This window comes from Bacillus rossius, chromosome 13 (assembly GCF_032445375.1).
Source record: "Bacillus rossius redtenbacheri isolate Brsri chromosome 13, Brsri_v3, whole genome shotgun sequence".
NCBI classification, from domain to species: Eukaryota; Metazoa; Arthropoda; class Insecta; order Phasmatodea; family Bacillidae; genus Bacillus; species Bacillus rossius.
In genome coordinates this window covers 21,223,706-21,243,051 of record NC_086340.1, presented here as the reverse complement: position 1 = coordinate 21,243,051, position 19,346 = coordinate 21,223,706, and the positions used below count along the sequence as shown (strand labels likewise).

At 37.9% G+C, this 19,346-nt stretch overlaps 1 protein-coding gene across 2 annotated transcripts in view; it reads left to right on the top strand.

Moving 5' to 3' along the window:
• Positions 1–18,761, top strand: part of LOC134538343 (transferrin-like) — a 76,272-nt gene extending 57,511 nt beyond the window's left edge. For both annotated transcript variants that reach the window (XM_063379579.1, XM_063379580.1), the window contains exons 7-15: positions 986–1,122; positions 5,286–5,440; positions 8,012–8,258; positions 8,987–9,138; positions 12,056–12,202; positions 12,332–12,436; positions 13,206–13,318; positions 13,499–13,651; positions 17,051–18,761. In XM_063379579.1, the coding sequence (XP_063235649.1) occupies positions 986–1,122; positions 5,286–5,440; positions 8,012–8,258; positions 8,987–9,138; positions 12,056–12,202; positions 12,332–12,436; positions 13,206–13,318; positions 13,499–13,651; positions 17,051–17,218 (1,377 nt within the window). In that variant the 3' untranslated portion in view covers positions 17,219–18,761. The remainder of the gene's footprint in view (positions 1–985; positions 1,123–5,285; positions 5,441–8,011; positions 8,259–8,986; positions 9,139–12,055; positions 12,203–12,331; positions 12,437–13,205; positions 13,319–13,498; positions 13,652–17,050) is intronic.
• The last annotated feature ends 585 nt before the right edge of the window (positions 18,762–19,346 follow it).

Below are 19,346 nucleotides of genomic sequence, written 5' to 3'. Positions count from 1 at the left end.
GCCCCTCCCAAACCAAAATCCTGGATCCGCCACTGGCGGGACCCCCTATAACAAGTGAGGTAGTGAAGTAGCAGTCGCTGTGTTGCTTGGCGGGGGGAGGTCAACCTCACCCCCTCAGTCAGTGATGTCTGTATTTAGAGAGGCTTGTCAGCGGTCTGCTTAAACTCGTTGTGTGAGCGTGGCCGTCTCTGACCACCTCCAAACAATACTAACCACTACGCGACTTAACCTCGACTGCCACGGTAATTTAACAGCGACGGCAGCCTGGTCTTCATTTTCTCAAAAGACAGTAGCCGGGACTTCATGTTGGGATGTTCTACAATTGAAGTGCATACTCTTGCCTCGGCATATCGTAACTTTCTAAGCGAGACTTTTATAGGAATTAGACATTTCAACCATAAATTCTTTGCAGAGTCTTTAAAACACTTGCATACCTAAGTCAACAATCACGTGTTTAAATTATTGCACGGCCTTTATTGTATAGCTTTTAGTATTTCGTATTATTTTCACTCCTCAAAGTCAGTGGTGGTCCTGTGGAGTGAGTGACGGGGCGATTGCCCAACCCCCTTAACCCCCATAATTTAATAAACAAGAATTTTCAAGACGTCGGCATGACTTAAATAGCTTAAAGGGGTTATTACATTTCTAAATTTAATTGGGAGGTATTTCAAATGTACCCCCATCCGAAAAAAAAAATACATTTGGTAATGAGCTTCCTCCTTTCTCCCCCTCTGAAAATTCGAATCTTGATCCACCCTCTACCTTGGGTGTAGGTAGTGGCGTAGCAAGCGGGTGGCAGGGATGGCCCCCGCCAGGGGCGCCGGATAAGGGGGGGGGGGGACACTGCCGCGACGGTTTCGCGGTTACTGAACCCTCCCCCCCCCTTCTCTTTTAATCCAAGAGGGGGAGCCATTTTCAAATTCGGCCAGGGGCGCCAGTCACCTTAGCTACGCCACTGGGTGTAGCAGTCGGAACGATTGCGCAGATATCCAGCCACGTGGAGCCGGTGACGGCGGCCAAGGACTTCAGTCTGCTCTGCCCCGACGGCCGGCAGGAGCCCTTGGACACCCCGCAGCACTGCACCTGGATGTCGCGTCCGTGGCCGGCCGTAGTCGCGAGGAAGTGAGTCACCTCTCTCTCTTCGTACCGTAAAATGGCCTGTCTACAATAGCAATGTCCTAAACTGTGTCCGAAGGACACTCGTCGCTGATTGGTCCAGGTGACCCTCTGACGTCATGCGTCAAGTGGGCGAAGGTCTGAACCTACCTGGTCCGAAGACATTCGTCAATTTGAACTTTTTGTCCCAACCTGTGCAACTTCGGACACACAAAAAGAACAAGAACACTCACGATATTTGAATTTCCGGTTCCCGTTTGAAAACGTGGTGTTGGTTTTTGTTATTGAAGGAAATGGAAGGTGTTGTTAGTCACTTATAACTTACATAACTTTCATAAGTTATATCTCAAACTACAAAGCATCAAAACAATAAACAAAAACATTTGGTTTGGCACATTTACTGCGCTCTGGTAACAATGTTAGAAATCAATACATTCGGACATCGGACATCGCAATTGTGGACAGGGCAGTATTTGGTGAGACAATGTGACGTCACTCACATTCGGATAAGGACACGGACCACGCACAGGTTCGGACTATTGTAGACGGGCTCTAACAAGTGTGTGTAACGAATTATTTGGCCCGTTCCACAACGGCACAGAAACGGAGACGGTTCTCACGGAACAGAGTTTCTACAATAGCTCGCAGACGTATACGGACTCATACGGATTAGCTCGGCAATGCTGAGGAGCTCTTCCGTTTACGTTGCTCGGGGCGACCAATAGAAGCCGAGTACTTGTTCGCAGTGGTAGCCATGTCTGTTTTGGTTCTAAATACGTAAAAAATTGTTTCAAGTGTAAGAAGATCTAGTGTCCTATTATTACTTGGTGGTTTATATTTATTATGTATGTAAATTCACCTCCCCCCCCCCCCTGCTATTATTTAAAAATATTTTTGACGTGACAACGTCTAATGAATCGATGAACGCCGGCTGCACGCACGAAAAAGTGTCCCGTTACGCTGTGTCCCGTTACGCTCATTGTACGCTTGCGCCGCATCTATCTCTCTTCCACTCGATTGGCCTATGCGTCCGAGGAGAAGAAAGACAGCGGCAGCACACAACTTACATCTACACGTGAACTGTTTCGTCGACTGTTTATAAAGTGAAGTGAAAAGTTAATGTGGTTTTCATTGCTTATTAAAACGACAATTTCGGCAATAAAGGTTAATTATTCTTGCATTTCAAAAATCTGATTACTAGTATAATTTCAAGTATTTATTCTTTTATTATTAAAATAAAAATATTCAATTTTATTCATAAAAGTAATGTTTTGTTATGACGTTGTCACGTTAAACTATCGTCCGTAAACCGACTTTACAGACAACCAATTTTCTTTAATTAAATTAATATTTCGTAACGTTAAAATGTAATCTCATTACCATTTGTTCCGACTCCTTGATTTGTGGAAGCAGCAGATGTGATAGTGAAATGTCCCGGGATATCCGTCTTCCCAGGAGGGCCTGTTCCCGACTGCCGTGCCCCCCCCCCCCCCCCTTCCTTTGCCCGGTCTTATTTCGGACGTCACGTGGTGGGAGCTGACCCATCTCGCTTGCTAAGCCGTACACAGAAGGCAAAATAAACTCGTCATTGTGAAGTAACAATCAAACCATACTCCACAAAATGTTTAGGTTATGTTTCTCAAGTTACACAGATGCCAATGGTTCAGTTGTTACCACTCAAAAAAATTAATAAAGTAGTAAAAAAAATAATATATCGCTAAGTGTTTTTAAGGTCTACAAAATGTTTTAACACAATTTTCAGTATTGAAAGATTTTTTTTCCCTTCCCCTGATTACACTTTAAGAAACTTTAATTTGGTACTGTATCGTAAAGTGGCAGAATAGTTATTACGAAAACATACTTAATTGTTTTATAATGATTTAAATACGTGATATTATTTTTTCACTTAAATATTATTATCAAAAAGTTTTTAAGTCTTTTTCACTGCCATAAAAATATAATAACATAAAAAAATTAAGAGAAAATTTTAGACTTGTACAGAAAGCTTTAAAAGGCTCTTAATTTAATTATTTATTATTTTGTTTCAGCTGTACACCTTAAAACCATATTGTTAAGTTTTTATTTTATAACATAATTTATTTTGAACCTCTGCAGTAGGTAAAGTTTGATAGGCAGGCAGCCATCATAATAACTATATTTCTTTTAATTCTATATCCTTATGTATGTTAGTGATGGGCAGAACGGTTCTTTTGACAGAATCGGTTCTTTTGGATCAGTTCCGTGAAATGATTCGTTCATCTCGTTCATTTCGTTCTTTTCTGTGTATGGGATCTGGCTCTTTTATCAGGTGACGTAACTCGTTCATCCTTTAGAGTATTAGCTACGTGTTTGCTTCCAGCCTCCCCTCGTTATCGCGTGGGTGGTTATCTTTCTCTACTCTGCATGAGTAAATGAAATTTCAAACGTCTAGTTGTATGCGGACTGTTAAAAAAATATTGACTATTGATCACTGCAAATGCTTCCTGCAGTGATTCTCTATAATACGGGAGCATTAAATCTAAGAATGTTACGAAACAGATTTTTCTTAACTTTAATTTGTAATCGCACTATAGCTAGTATTTGAACATTGCTTTTCGTAGCCAGTGAATCACAGTTGCGTATATGAAACAAGATTATTTATATTTTATTACTTTTTAAGTTACAAATATTAATATACAGGCTATTTACACTCTAGTGACAGTAAAGTGTTTACATTTAGACCAACACATTTAGAGAAAAAAGACAAAAAATTTAATACTACTACACAATGAAGTAAATTAATTAACCCAAAAATGGTAAGTGTGAACATTTGTAGTTACTTTACCTGTTATTTTTAATTCATAACTTTTTTTAGTTTTTTATTTCCAAATTTGTGTATGTGAATGTGAAAAAGCAATTTTAAACCACTACTTAACAGTTGACATTTTCAGGTATAGATACTTTTCATGTTACCCTATTTTATTTGATCAGTTATCGTTTGCTCTTGTGAACATGCGCACGCTGTGATTATTAATTCTTCAGACTCGTGACGTCATGAATCATTTCAAGAACGAATCAGACCGGGCGCGTGACCGGTTCTCATCTCGTTCTCTACGCGTTTTCGTTCTTCCGAATCTTTCAAGGTACCAGCTCTCAAAGAGCCGGTTCTTTACAACGCGAACGAATCGCAATATTTCGTTCTCTCAAAGATTCGTTCTTTTTGAACGAATCGTTCACGAACGACCCATCACTAATGTATGTTGTGTACAATGATTTCATTTTCCTAGCGTAAGGCTACTTTTTGGATTATTAATTAAAAATCTGTTTTGTTTGTTGTGATAAACAGCAGTTATGTTTGTATATGTTCTCTTACAGTCCAAATAATGTCCCCGTCTGTATTATTTTGCATTATCTTATATTGTGGGCGATGTAGTGCGCGTATAATTTGTGCAAAAATGAAATGGGTGCATGTTTATGCTTGCTTATATTTTAAGCTGACGTGGAACGAGTTATGTATGGCTAAAACTTTTATAAACTTTATAAATGGGTACGTAGTTTAAATTATTGTTTGTGTCCATAATTTGATTTAAACTGTTTCATATGATTTCAACAATGCAACATTTAAAATTTATTATGTACTTAAATTTTAAATGTTATTGTCTTACTGAAATCCATACAAATATTTTTAAATCAATCTATAAAAAATGCAATGAATTTAAATATCTCTTCGCCACCATACTGCAGAAGGCAACAGCACGAACCACCGTTGTTGCCTTTCCGTAGTTATGGGCTGTCACCTCATTATAATAAACATCTACAGACAGAATTTATCATCAGCTATAATGGTAGTAAGCAATACGATTCCTAAAACTAATTTACTTGACAATACATCTGTACAGAATACAAATGAATAATACAAACTGTGACGGAATTTTTGTGTACCAATATATATGATTAATTAATTGTAGTCTTTTGTGGCCAGAGCTGTAAATATCCATCATATGCCTTGCAGATCATAAATTTTTTTGGCCACATCATAGGTGGTTGTGTTCTGTGTGGTTAAATGTTTTGTGTTTAGAAGGCACACCACCTTCATTATGCAATACGTTGGATAGTCGCCACAACTTGCTTACCAAGTGCTTTAGTCGTAACTGTAAGCCAGCTCCTGAACAATAATTTGTGCTCCGCAGAAAAGTCACACAGTCGATCCAGAAACTGATATCGTCTCTTCAAGACGCCAAACCTCACTCGTGGCAATGGGCGTTGCTTCACCTGGTGGAGTCGTTTAACCAGGATATCGTTCCCCTCGACAAAATTATGCCCTTGGAGGATTACTTGCACCAAGGTATGTATGTACTTATAAATATCCTCATGAAAATAGTTATAAATGAAATCATACCTGCAGCCCTGAGGTAAAGAAATCATTGTCACAAAACTAATTTTTCAGGAGAGAAAGTTTTCAATTTGTTTTAACTTTACTTTCACGTTTCATCGCTAGTACCATATATAGGAATTGCTTTATGAAACATTATTGTATTCTTTACTACACAAAAATAAAAAGCCATTTTCAAGAATTATAGTTTTTAAAATTTGTTTCATAAAAAATGTGTATTGTGTCCTTAACCTCCAGGGTACAGATAATTAAATAGTGGAAAAATATTTAGTACAGTTCTAAATCATTGATTTACTAACATTAGTCATTATTTCTAATAGCTATGATTAAAAATGTTATTTATTTTTATTTAGTTTTGACTAAAAATAATTTGATGATGTTAAGTGCTCTAAGAATTTTGAGCTTTGTATTCACATTTATGAATCTGAGAAGTTTATGATTTTTAGACATGCATTAATTATTTTATATGTTTAATATTAAAATGGTAGTATTTAATGTAAGCCCATAAACACAAGGATGGGGGAAAAATATTTTTAGGCATATAAAGTTAAACACAAAAAATGGGACCAGGCATGGTGTGGCAAAGTGGTGAATACGTAAAATCACATTGGGGAGTATATGATTTTAATCCTAGAACTGCCATCATGATACCGGTTCGGTTTTTCAGAAAGCATTTCAGATGGTTACTTTTCGTAGATCGACCCCGCTGTTGAAAATGAAATTCACAAACACAAGGAGCTTATTTTATGTAACTGGTTTGCTTAAGGCAAGGAACATCGCTCGTGATGTGCTTGGAAGCAGAAAGGCTGCCCACGGTAGAAGGATTCCGAGGGCGAGCTTTCAGTCAGTCTGCACTTAACTAGTACAAGGGGCCACAGTGGGTACCCTGGGCAAACCAGCTGCCACATTTGCAGTGTGTTGAAAACATATTCAAGTCCAAGCCGATACGTAGGAAAAAGATTACATGGTGAATCGCGATAAAACCGAAATAACACTGAAAAGCATTCCAATGCACCAAATAACACCAAAATTCAAGTTAATACACCAAAAAACACCGACATGCAATTAAAATCATGAAACTAATCAGAATTTTCAATCAAAATTTAACTCTGATGACAAACACGTAATTTTTTATTAACTACATATTAAATTCAATGAAAGTAATTTATGTAGCATGAAGTTTGCACCACATTTGATTATTATTACAAATGTTATTATTTACTCATTTTTACATTATAACATTGGTACATTATTCAAACACAGAAATACTTAACAGATTTATTTATTTTTTTCCAAAATAGTTATATATGCCTATTAAAAATCGCTATGTAGTAAAAGTGCATCATGTATCAGTCAAAATGAGTGTTTTTGGAGAAATTAGTATCATGCTATTTTTTTAATAAAGAGATTTCATAAAAAAATGAAAACAATAATTGCAAAATTGGCCTGAAAATAAAACCATACACTGTTGCCTCTACTGATGAGCGACCATTGTGCCACACCCCAGGGGACGCTGGTAACTGCTGGTTTGCACTCCCTCATCAGTAGTGTGTTTGTTACTAGAGCTGTAGCAAACCGCATGTATTCGGTACTGAGTAATGGGTGCGCCGTGTAGTAACGAGTAACGAAACGTTACACACGGCTGGATTTCGTTACTCGCATTTTTCGTATGTTTTACGCATGCGCGTGCATATTCGATGAATTTACGTTACAAAGAACGATGTTTGTTTATTAAGTAAAGTATAATTTGGAAATTCGTCGTCCACAAGTTTTTTACTGTTTATTAAAGGTATTATGTGTGTAGACAAAGTTTGAGATTGGAACAGAAACAACGTAAGAAAGTATAGTTTACAAATTACAAGTATGTATGGTTTTGTTTTTTGTTATCACGTATTTTCACGTATTTATTGTTCCTATCTTAAAAGAGATAACATAATAAAGCCGCTCTAATGAGATTTAATTGTTTCTTGGTTAACAAAAACTGTTAATTATCAAATATTGTTAATTGTTTATATTCTGTTTGTTATTATTTACGCGAAGTCATGCTGTACGCGCACGTAATACGACTCGATTCGTTGCTGCAACATAACATAGCATGTTATGCGGTATCAGAAGTAACGAGTAACGTAACGATATGATAGTAACGAGTACTAATTGTTATAGTAACGAATACATGCGGGTACGCTTTTTTTTCGTTACTTTTACACCTCTATTTGCTACCCACACCGAGGGGCGCAACAACTAAATTTCCAAAGGGGGGGGGGGGGGGGGGGCAATATACCTTATTATAAAGAATCATTGATCCCCCCCTATTGAAGCGGGGGGTCCGGGGGTCTTCCCCCGGGAAAATTTGTATTTCAAGGTGGAAAATGGTGCTATTTAAGCAGTTTTATTATCTAAAAATTGATTACACAGCACTTTCTTTGCCCCCGTTTGCCCCCACTTCAAGGTTTCAGAGGGGGGGGGGGGGGGGCAAAATACCCTTGCCCCCCTGCCCACACTGACACTTGTGGTGGTCCTCAGCCCCGGGGTTCCTGAAGGCGTACTCGCTGCCCGCCTGCCGGCCGCCGCGCACCGTCCGTGTCTGCACCAGGTCCAACGTGGAGGCGGCCAAGTGCCGCATGCTGGCGCAGGCCGCGCAGGCGCTGGGCGTGTGGCCCGACCTGGCGTGCGTGCCGGGCGTCTCGGCCGAGGAGTGCGCGCTCTCCGTGCAGGAGGGCAACGCCGACGTCACGGTGACGCTGCCCCAGTGGCAGCACGTCGCGCGCAGGTACCGAGCTTGCTGACACGAGTGCCTGGCGCAAGTCTGTTCCGAGATCGGAGCGCGATACCAAACTGCCAAAGGTTTATGTGGCATGATACTGCAGTCAGTAGCATGGACCTAAATGTTATGTTTCTATGATAGAAATTCATGAATGGTTGATAATATTTATGAGCTTAATAAATATTAAAAGTTTTAAAAAAATTAGACCATAATTTTTCTTTTTTAATACATTACTATTGAACTGTTCCATATATATGTATACATATAAATATTAATTTTTTTTTTGAATTTCATTAAGCTCATATTATCAACCATTCACAAATTTCTATCAGGAAAATATAACTTTTAGGTTCATGGTACTGACTGCAGTATCATGGCCGAAACACTTTGGCAGTGTTATATTGCATGTACATATTTATGTATATATGTATAAAGGTTCATAAACTACTTAAAAAAACTTATTCATTTCTATCTTTGAGTAATGCAGTCGAGATTTGAACCAAATTAAAATTGTTATAGCCTCTTTCACATCTGTTGATTTTGTACAAAATAAGGTTGTCAAGTTTAGTGTTAAGTTTTATTTTCAATTAGTTATGGTATGTAACTTCTTGAAAGGCCATTTTGAATTAATTTAATCTTTCATGTTTTACTTTGTTGTTAAAGCATTCACTAATGCATATATTAGGTCACGTAGCTTAAATAACAAGGTAATGTAGTTGGTTTGAATATTTCAGAAAATATAAACTGAAGCCACTCCTGTTCGAATTCTCTCCTGACACTTCAGCACTGTACGAAGTCGCAGCGGTCGTGAAGGCAGGCAAAGGAATCAGAAACATTCAAGACTTGAAAGGAAAGAAGGCCTGCTTTCCCAGCTACGATGGCGTAGGTTCGTATTGTTAGTAGTAACGTGCAGCATGAAAAAAATAAAGGTGTGCTTTGGATTTGAACGTGATTCTTAAACCCTCAGTAAATCGTACACAAATGTTTAATGCTCAAAACAGATTTATTTAATGCACAAACAACCATTTTTTTCTAAACTGAACTACCCCCCCACCCCAAATTTGGGGAAAAACACCACTGAATACGAAAGAACTATAAGTTCTGTTACACGTGCAAATTCAGACCAATACTAACTTCCTTTTTAAATAAACGTCTAACTGAGACACTTTGCTGAGTACCTCTTTAAACTAGTTTCCTCATCAAAGCACTGTACATTTCAAAAATTTTATCCTAACTGTACGACAGTAGGTTGTGTCATTTTGTTTACAATTCCTTTGGATGTCTATGTCACCATCATAATTGAATGGGGAGGTGACACCAAGGATGAGACGAATCAAACACACATGCATTGCCACATTCATTGGAGGATGGGGGGTGCAATTTTTGGTTCAAACTCCTCAAATAAATTTTCAGGAGCCACTGAGGAAATTAAAACTGAAATCTTGTGCACTGGTAACGAGGGCAGTTACCATCTTAACAGTAAGAAGCCGGAGTTCGAAAAATAGTCGTAAATAATTTATGTCATAGATATACGGTACAAATTTGTAGCTAGGCTATTTAAGATTTTAGATAGATTTCAAAGAAAGACTACCTATTGTAGCTATTACTGTTTATATATATTTATGCATCTATGTATATCATGTTTTTATGGACTTGATAACTGCCGTAATTTTGCACAATTCACTTCGAAACTGATACATAAAACATGGCAATGGAAAATCTTGGTTGAGTTTGTTGATGGGCCAAATCCGACCAAAGGGGTAGAAACGGGGAAGGATTTTAGTAAAACAAAAATTTGCTATAGTTCCCATAATATGTCAAATATATAATCCATTTGAACATATTATAACTTGTAGGAATAATACCAAAAACTTTTATCTGAATAAATTTTTGATATGAACAAACATAGTTGCAAGTAGTGGAAAAATCAAGGGTTGGAAACAAAAAAAATTCATAACTTCCATAGTAGGCACACCATCGAATCCGTTCAAATTGTTTGTAAATATTATAATTTACATCTAAAATTTTTGTCTGAAACAATTTTTGATGAGACAAGCCATTCCGGCAAGGAGATAAAAAAAGGGGGTCAGAAATAAAAATAATTAAATTTTCCATACCAAGTACGCTATTAAATGCATTCATATTTATTGTGAAACCTTACAATGTTATTATAACTTTTGCCCAAATAATTTTTTATACGACCAACCATTTTTGCAAGGGGTAGAAAATAACGGTGGTTAAAGGACAAAATAATTGATAACTTCCTTAATAAGCAAGCACACCATCAAATCTGTTCAAATTGTTTGGAATCATTAATATTATCTAAAAAATTTGTCAAAAACAAATTTTGATACAACTAACCATTGCTGCAAAGAGTGAAATAAACAGTAAACTATAAAATATATGGTAACAAATAATATTTATCTTCAAAAAATTATCTAAAACTTTGGTTTGAAACAATTTTTGATAAAGATGAACCATTACTGCAAAGCGTTGAAAAAACTAAGGGTTTGAATTAAAAAAAAAATAAACTTCCATACTATGTACACTATCAAATCCATTCTTATTTATTTTAAACTTTCTTTTATCGGAGTTTGGAGGAATATAAATGTACATACTCTTATACACACCAGCGATGGCTGCAGTTTTGCCACAGTATGTTCAGTTGAAAGTGTGGGAAATCTCATTCAAAAACAATAATGAGTGGGCACAGTTGTCTCGTGAACACCTGTCAAGATAAAGACACATTAATTGTGTGGGTGCCAGTTCATGGGACATTTACAAAGAGGAGGAGGGAAAACATCATCACTGCCATATGGCCTCATGCACACACACATATTTCCTTGGGCTTGTTTAGTTTTAGATTTCTCTCTGCTCTCCTCGCAGCACAGCAGACGCATCACTTGCTGGCACAGTGACCTTTCGGGTGGCAGACACGGCACATGTGCAATAGATGAAGCTTCGTACAACAGTTGAGATATTTTGATTAAACAATTTATACTAACTCATAGTTATATTTAGTAAAAACCAACTTAGGTTAGTTATTTATGCACACATTCTACTACACAGTACAATATTATTTTTTTAACCCAAAATTCGCATGTGGATCACAGTATATTTTTTTACACTAAAAATCGGCATAAAATATGCGACCCATACGCTGTAAATACAGTACTATCAAATCCATTATAATTTGTTGAAAATTTTTTAAACATTATCTTAAACCTTTGGCTAAAACAATTTATGATAAGCTGAACTAATACCGTAAAAACAGAGGTTGAAATAAAAAAAAAAAACCTTCCTTACTATCAAAATCATTCGTATTTATTATAAACCATCTTAATATTATCTGAAACCTTGAACCTAAGGAAATTTTTCAAATGACCATGTATTAAAGGATGTAAAATAATGTTTGAAGGTTAAAATTGCATAACTACCTTAGTAGGCATAAAATGAAATTCATTCTAAGCTATTCAATGCTGGATGCAATGAGTCAAAAACATTCAAAACATTTTTGCTACATTGAATAAGAAAAAAATGTTTCATAAATCATTTTAGAATATCGGACAACATATGCATTAAGGTCTTAAATCGTTCTAGAAGTTTATAGAAGTTCCCAGAACATTTCCAGAAGAAATAGTTACTTAGAAATCTACCTACGCCTGTGGCCTGTGCCGAAAGAGATTTTTATTTTCATTATATTTTTTTCCACGACATGAAGGTTGAATCCCTCGGACAGAATAATCTCAGTTTTGCTTTGGACACGATGCAGGGCAGTGATACTAAAAGACACTTTGTTCCAGGGTGGAACACGATGGTCAGCCTGCTGAAAAACAACGGACTGCTCACGAAGTCGTGCCCGTTTTCTGCGGCTCTCGGAGAGTTCTTCTCTGAGGCCTGCGTGCCCGGGCTCAACGCGACGTCCAACATGAACTCCTTGTGTCCTTCAGGTACGTCGTAGGAGGCTTGGGTCCTTGTGTGACCCCCTCGTACCACACCAGAGAGTTCGTGTACAGAGCTGCAGCTGTTCTGGCCGTGCACATGTTAAAGCCAGTGTTTTTTTTTTTACATCCTTGCAGAAATAAACAACACGTTCGCCGGAGAAGCCGGCGCATTTAAGTGTCTTGCCAGTGGCAAAGGCGACGTAGCGTTCATCAGCATGAACACTGTGAAGAAATATACAGGTGAGTCTAAAAATCTAAGGGTGTCCGCCTCGTCAGGGGTGTATGTGTGTCGGCGAGGCGGGATATAATACGACGCTCGCTGGTGCTTCCAGCGCGGTGTCGCCTCCGAACTGGCATGCAGTCTTCTCTTTGTGCGTAGGACAACCGTAACATCGTACGGCGGAGAAATAAAGATAAAAGGTGTAATGAAAAGCACTTGAGTACATACCTTCCAAAATCTGTACTGGGCATTTAATGTCGACAATTATTCTGAAAACACACTTTTAGCCATTTTCACTCTTTGAAAAATACAGTTTGAAAATGAAGTAACGGAAACAGAACTACTCATTGCCCTAAGCGTATTCTCAAATGCTTTTTGTAAACTACACCATTCTGATATGTTAAGCATTTTTTTTAAATAGTGTGTGGTTTCTTCTGAAGCTCTGCACACCGTCTGTGTATTCCTGCAGACCTCGACAATAGCAACAATTATATATACATATAACAAAAAAAAATTCCTTGTATCTAAACGTGACTGTTACAACTGTTAATATAAATATTAAATCTATAGTACTGTTGCCTATCATTAGACAATACAGACACAAATGTTTAAGACCTCAATGTCTTTTTTTTTTTTTTTTTTTTTTTTTTTTTTTAAAGAGTGAGAGTTAATCTAGTGCCTTAATATTTTTTTTTTCTTATTATGACAATATATACATTCTTCATCCATCTTCCTGTTTTACATACAGAATCAAATATACCTCCCTTTGTGGTTTGTGGTAACTTTCAGATGGCAACAGCAAAGAGGCGTGGGCAAAAGATCTGAAGTCGGCAGAATTCCGTCCCTTGTGTACAAACGGTTCTTCGCCCGCCTGTTTTCTGAGCTGGGCCACACCAGGGCAGGTACGTACATTTGTGTATTAAAACTTCTGTGCCCTTGTAAAACATTAAAAAATAGCTATTAAAAATAATTACAGCAAGGACTGATTAAATTTTTATTTTTAAATCTCATATTACTTCATAAGCAAGGACAAAGTATTACTAACAAAGTTTTTTTAAACATAAACTTGTACATTTATCTAGGTGATGGTATACAGCAACATCAGCAGTACAAGGCACGAAGAAATCTACCTCACATTCCTGACACTGCAAGACTATTTCGGGAAAAAAATGAAAACGCCAGGAATGTTTCAACTGTTCAGTGCGTTCGACAACTACTCCAATGTACTGTTTCAGGTAAACTTAATCTCATTGCAATACCTCCTTGAGGTATAGGAAGGGTCCTATAACCATATAAAATGGCTATGTTAAATATATTAAAAAAAAAAGTATACTAATGTACTACAGTAGAACCCTGTTATGATTTTCTTATGAAAAAAAACATTATAAGCAGGAAAATTATACCAGGGTTCTACTGTATACACAACAGAAGTGCTAACTCATCGTGCATACGTGGTAAGGATTGTGGGTTTCCTCCCAATCCTCTCGCATGAGGATTACCAAGCAAGTATCAAAGTGGTTTCGGAGCCCACTAAAAGTTTTAAGTTCCAGTTGCTTTAAGCCTTTTGTGCATAACTCTATCTTTATCTTTGGACTAGTAATATTATAAATGTGAAAGTATGTTTGTTGATTTGTCCTTCTTTCACGCAGCAACAGAGCAACGGATCATCATGATTTTTTGCATCCAGATAGTTTACTGGCTACTTTTTATCCTGGGAAAATACACTGTTCATGTGAACTAGATTTTGCTATTGCATTGTTGAAGCTTTATTTGCATCCATGGACATGGGCTTTTGCATTGTTGATACCTTGTGCGTCTCCATGGCAATGGCTATTGCATTGTTGATGCATTTTCTTTTACGTTAAAATTATTTGGGCACGTTAGAAATTAAAATTTTACATCTTTCAAGTATATGTTATATCGTACCGACTCGAAACTCGGTAGCGATAGCCATTAACTGAGAACAAGGTTTTCTGGAATCAGCTCCCAAGGTTGTTTAGCTCAGGCAATGCCAGGTACTTCAGCTAGTTTATGTTAATTTACTATTAATAGTCCTTGTAAGTCATAGTCTTTCCTGGCCAGTGTTTCTAATTACGTCTTGACTTTCGGGATGAGGCCACGTGAGTGATAAGCTGATAACAATGGGTGTGCCTGTCGTGAATGTGGCCACTATCCAGAATCCACTAAGTGATTAGTAAGGGCATGATTTTATGGTTTTAACTGCAAGATAATTTCTTTTGCAAAACAGGAGATTTTGGTGTTATTGTTTTCATTTTTTGTTAGCTAATGCCCAGCATGCGTTGCAATGCCTCAATCTTTTTTTTTTTTTTTTTTTTTTTTGTCATTTGTTTGAAGTCGGTACACAAGTACAAAGCATCTCTCTATCTCCGACTCTCTAATTCTCTATCTGTATCTCTATACCTACTGTAGGGCCGCGACGTCTTGGCGGGTGGACTCCCTAGAGCTCAGCGACCTTGTAATCGACACGTCCCGCCTTGCCTGCTCCGCAGTTAGCAACGGCCTGGAAGTCTCCATGCCGTTCCGATAACATTGGTCGAGAACAATCTCACGTACGGTGCAACACAGCGCAGATCTTAATGATACAAAGATGCGATAATGATTTACGGTAATTTATTATTTAAAGGTAGTGCACTATTTGCTCGACTGGGCAGCTTAGTTAAACATAGTTAAACATAGATATACAATACTTTAAAAGTTAAGAACTAAATTTGTAATTGTGGGTTGCTGTAGGAAACACGATTAATTAAGACTTGCAGCTAACTCCCTCGTTGAAGCTTTCTTTTCCATTTAGTTTGGCTGAAACGTGAAGACGATCGACATGACACTTTCACGCACGTCAAGAACCTTACCACTTTTATGCACTCGGGTTGGTATTTTTTCGAGAATAGCAGTCTGAAAGAAAAATTTTAGTCATTTTGAGGGGGCCGAAAACCATATTTCTAGCAAACCATCTCCGGGTAGCAATATCGGCTACACTTGTAGCTAACAAATATTCTAACAAGCGATGCAGAAAGTCTGGAAAATTGCCAAATGCAAAACAAACAAACCGCGGGTGAAAATACGGGGAATGCGTTGAAAAACTTATAATGTAAGTATTATTATTTAAAGTTATAATTATCTTTTATTGCCTGTTTTGTTTGTTTTTTATTTGGCGTCTCTCAGTTGTGTTTTCGGATGCGCGAAACTGATCTTTGGCTTATACCTGTGTATCGCGCAGCTCTTTCGGTTGCTTTTGCAAGAGGAACTAGCAGACATTTGTTGGAAGCTTCTTCATTACAACACTGGATTACACTACTTATAATTCCCCTTTCCCCACTATGTATTACTTTATTGTATCTTGAATGTCCTGCGTCGGGCTCCATTGCTCGCTTCAGACTGAGAGCGTGGCGCCTGATGTTTTTGCTACGAACTGCATAGCGGCTGATGTGCGCGCGCAGCTGCTTCCCCTCTCATTGACTCTTCCCCGCTTCCCCGCAAAACGACACGCCAAGACGTCGCGGCCCTACAGTATACATATAAATAAGCATGTACGTATTCAATTGATATATTGTCAAAATTTTAAAGCAATTGGTGAAGAACTTATGGAGATTTGAGATTCTGAACGAACATGATCATTTACATTTTTATTTATACTGATAAATCCTTTTTTATTCATAAAAATGTGTTTTTAACAATTATTACTCAGATATTTCATAATACTAATTTTACTAAAATAAAGAAATTTTGACTATGACTATATGATGCATTTTTACAATAGAATAATTCGTAATAAGTATGCCTATGGCAGAACTATTAGGAATAAATACAATTTTGCAAGTGTTTGTGTGATTGGACAATAATTAACATCAAGAATATTAATGAGTTACTACCTAATAACAGATTAAACCCCAAACAAAGTAAAATTTAATTTCCCCTAAACTGTTTAGATATTATATCTTAGTACAAACTTCATGCTGACAAAATTGCATTCATTAACTTTAGCACCTTGAAATTTAAATATTTTTTTTCATTAAAAGTTTTGTTTGAAGAAAAAAAAAGCTGATTAATTTCACAGTTTTGGTCAAATTTTCGGGGGGAAACTGAATTGTTGCCCCTTGGATGGGCAGCCCATCAGGATTTTTCTGACAGTGGTGTTTTTGAAAGGTTGTCTGAATTGTTGCCCCTTGGATGGGCAGCCCTTCAGGATTTTTCTGACAGTGGTTAGTTTAGTTTAGTTTAGTTTAGTTTAGTTTAGTTTAGGTTAGGTTAGGTCAGGTCACTTTACAAACTAACCACTATACGAAAAATCCTGAAGGGCTGCCCATCCAAGCGGCAACAATTCAGACAACCTTTCAAAAACACTACTGTTAGAAAAATCCTGATGGGCTGCCCATCCAAGAGGCAAGTTATCAGGATTATTTAAACTTTAAAGGAGTGTGTTTTCTGAAATTGGATGGGCTGCCCTTCCAGTCTCTGTACAAATAAACCACTGTCAGAAAAATCCTGAAGGGCTGCCCTTCCAATGGGCAACAATTCAGTCGCCCCATTTCCGGTGCTTTATAGTGTATTTATTTGGAATTTGGCATTGCATGGTGCAATGACAAGTTGTGCCACAACTGAGCCGCGTGCCGCAGGACCGGACGGAGCGGCTGGACACGCTGGCCGGCCTGCAGCGGGAGAAGCCCCTGAGGCACAACTACGAGCGGATGCTGGAGGCGCTCGCGCCGTGTTCCGGGGCTCTCCCCTCCTCGCTCCCGGCCGCGCTGGTCGCAGCCCTCGCCGCCACGCGCCTGTTCCGGTGAACTGGTCTGCCTTCCGGGGCGACAAGACGGACTAACACTCGGGCTGGAGCCACAAGCACCGCCTGCTGCGACACCTCGACGTGCCGGGAGAAACCCACAGTGTCGGCTCCTGATGATGAAAGTACCATTTTTACCCGAAAATAATGCGACCCCAAACTATTTGATTAGATGTTTCTGAAAAAAGACCTTATGGAGTGGAGATCACAAATCAAGTACATGGCACTTGTAAATGTTTTTAATTAGTAGATTTTATTTTCTTTACTGGTGCCACTTTCAATTGGTACATTTATTTACACTGCCTCTTTTGAAACACCAAGCCACAGTTAGAATTTTTATGACTAGTAGTTCAAAGGCAGCTTTTCAGGAAGCAAAGAATGTGGTAATATATAAGGGGTTGTCAATTAATCACGTGATGTTTTTTTAGCAAATTTTTAACCCCCCCTCCCCGTTAGTAATTTGTGGTGAGGTTTTAGACTACCCCCTCCCCCAATAAATCACGTGTATTTTTTTGGTCCAAAATATTTTTAAAAATGTTAGAATATTATCTTTAAATATAGGTATAATCTAATTTAATTCTGGAAAATTAAGCACAGTGATAAAAATTGTCCAGACACACATTAAGGTTGCAGGTTTATTCTCACTGGCATAAAAATAATAAAGGAAAGGGTTTTATGTGAAAAAACATAACTTTATAATTACGCATGTATTCGGCGCCAAAATCACAGTCTTGTAGCGACTGGCAAGCCGAGCCGGGTGGTTCATGTTGCGGCGGGCGGGGATATTGTTGCCTGGCTACGGCAAGTCAATGTCACGCGTCGCTTTTCGGTTCAGTAGAAATCGCGTGAAAAAAAATAAATACATGTGATATCTCTCTACACCCCCTTGTGATATTTCATGATTTACACCCCCCCCCCCCCCCCTTTCGAACCTCACGTGATTAATGGATGATTCCTAAGTGAAGAGAAGCAGAAGGAACCCAGTGACACTCCATTTGCACCTTCTCCTTCATCCTGCATCGTTCATCTGTCACACCTGTGCAGAGGTTCAGTAATCCCTGGACTAAAGTGGCGTAAGTGACTCAGTTACAGGCAGAGTATGTAGTATTTCAACTAAGCTGTTCCTAATGGCAAGATTCAAGTTTGCAATTATAATGCGACCCTATAAGTGTCAGCAGTTTTGGTAAAAATCATTGCATTATTTTCGGGAAAAAAGGTACTTTATACTGAACTGTTTTGAAGATACTGTATATATATTTGTTTAAGTGAGGGATTTTGTAATGAGGTTCCTCTGCATGAAGTCACAGCCATTCCCATTGCAACTCACTAACTAGGTATGCACAATACAGAGTTTTAAACTAGAATTCGGAACATTGCGTAGCTGGTTGGTGGTCCTCATTCGGTTGAGTCCAGGACCACAGAAATGCTAAATTAGTCAGTTTGCCAGATCACTGAATGTCAATAGTTTTAACAGGAATCCCAAATGTGAAGAACAACCCGCTATAAAACTGGTAACATTGTTACGTTCTTTCAATGATTCATGCATTGGGGAATTTTGATTTAATGTAATTTTCTGGACATAAGCCATTGCAGATTTGCTCTGTTTATCATGGATAAAATCAACTATGCAAAATAAGAAATAAAGATGAAAACATAAACCTGTCTGGTATTTTAAGTTAACCTTTCGTTGTGTTCATAATACCTGTTTAGGTTCATCATTTGGCCCATCTGTTCAACATCAGCTGATCTAGGCTTGTTTATGTTTTCATTTTTATTTTACATTGCTGATTTTTTCCCATGACAAAACAGTACAGAACTGCAATGAAATGAAAACTTACAGTAACGATAAATGCCACCAGCGATGCGATATGGTTGCCAAGGTGAAAAGCCAAAATCGACTCTAAAAAATTAACTCCAGCAGTCAATTGGTGCCGAACTACAGAATGTGCCAAACCACAGAATGCTGGAGTAAAGACATTTCACTGCAATAAGAAAATTTTTATACAGTACGTTCCAGCTAGAATGAGTGTTATGGTATTTTGGTGTTGACTTACAGGTTAAAAAGTACCTGTGGTGTACATTTCCAAAATGACACCATAATACTAGGGTAAGTAGTTTAATATTTTAATGCC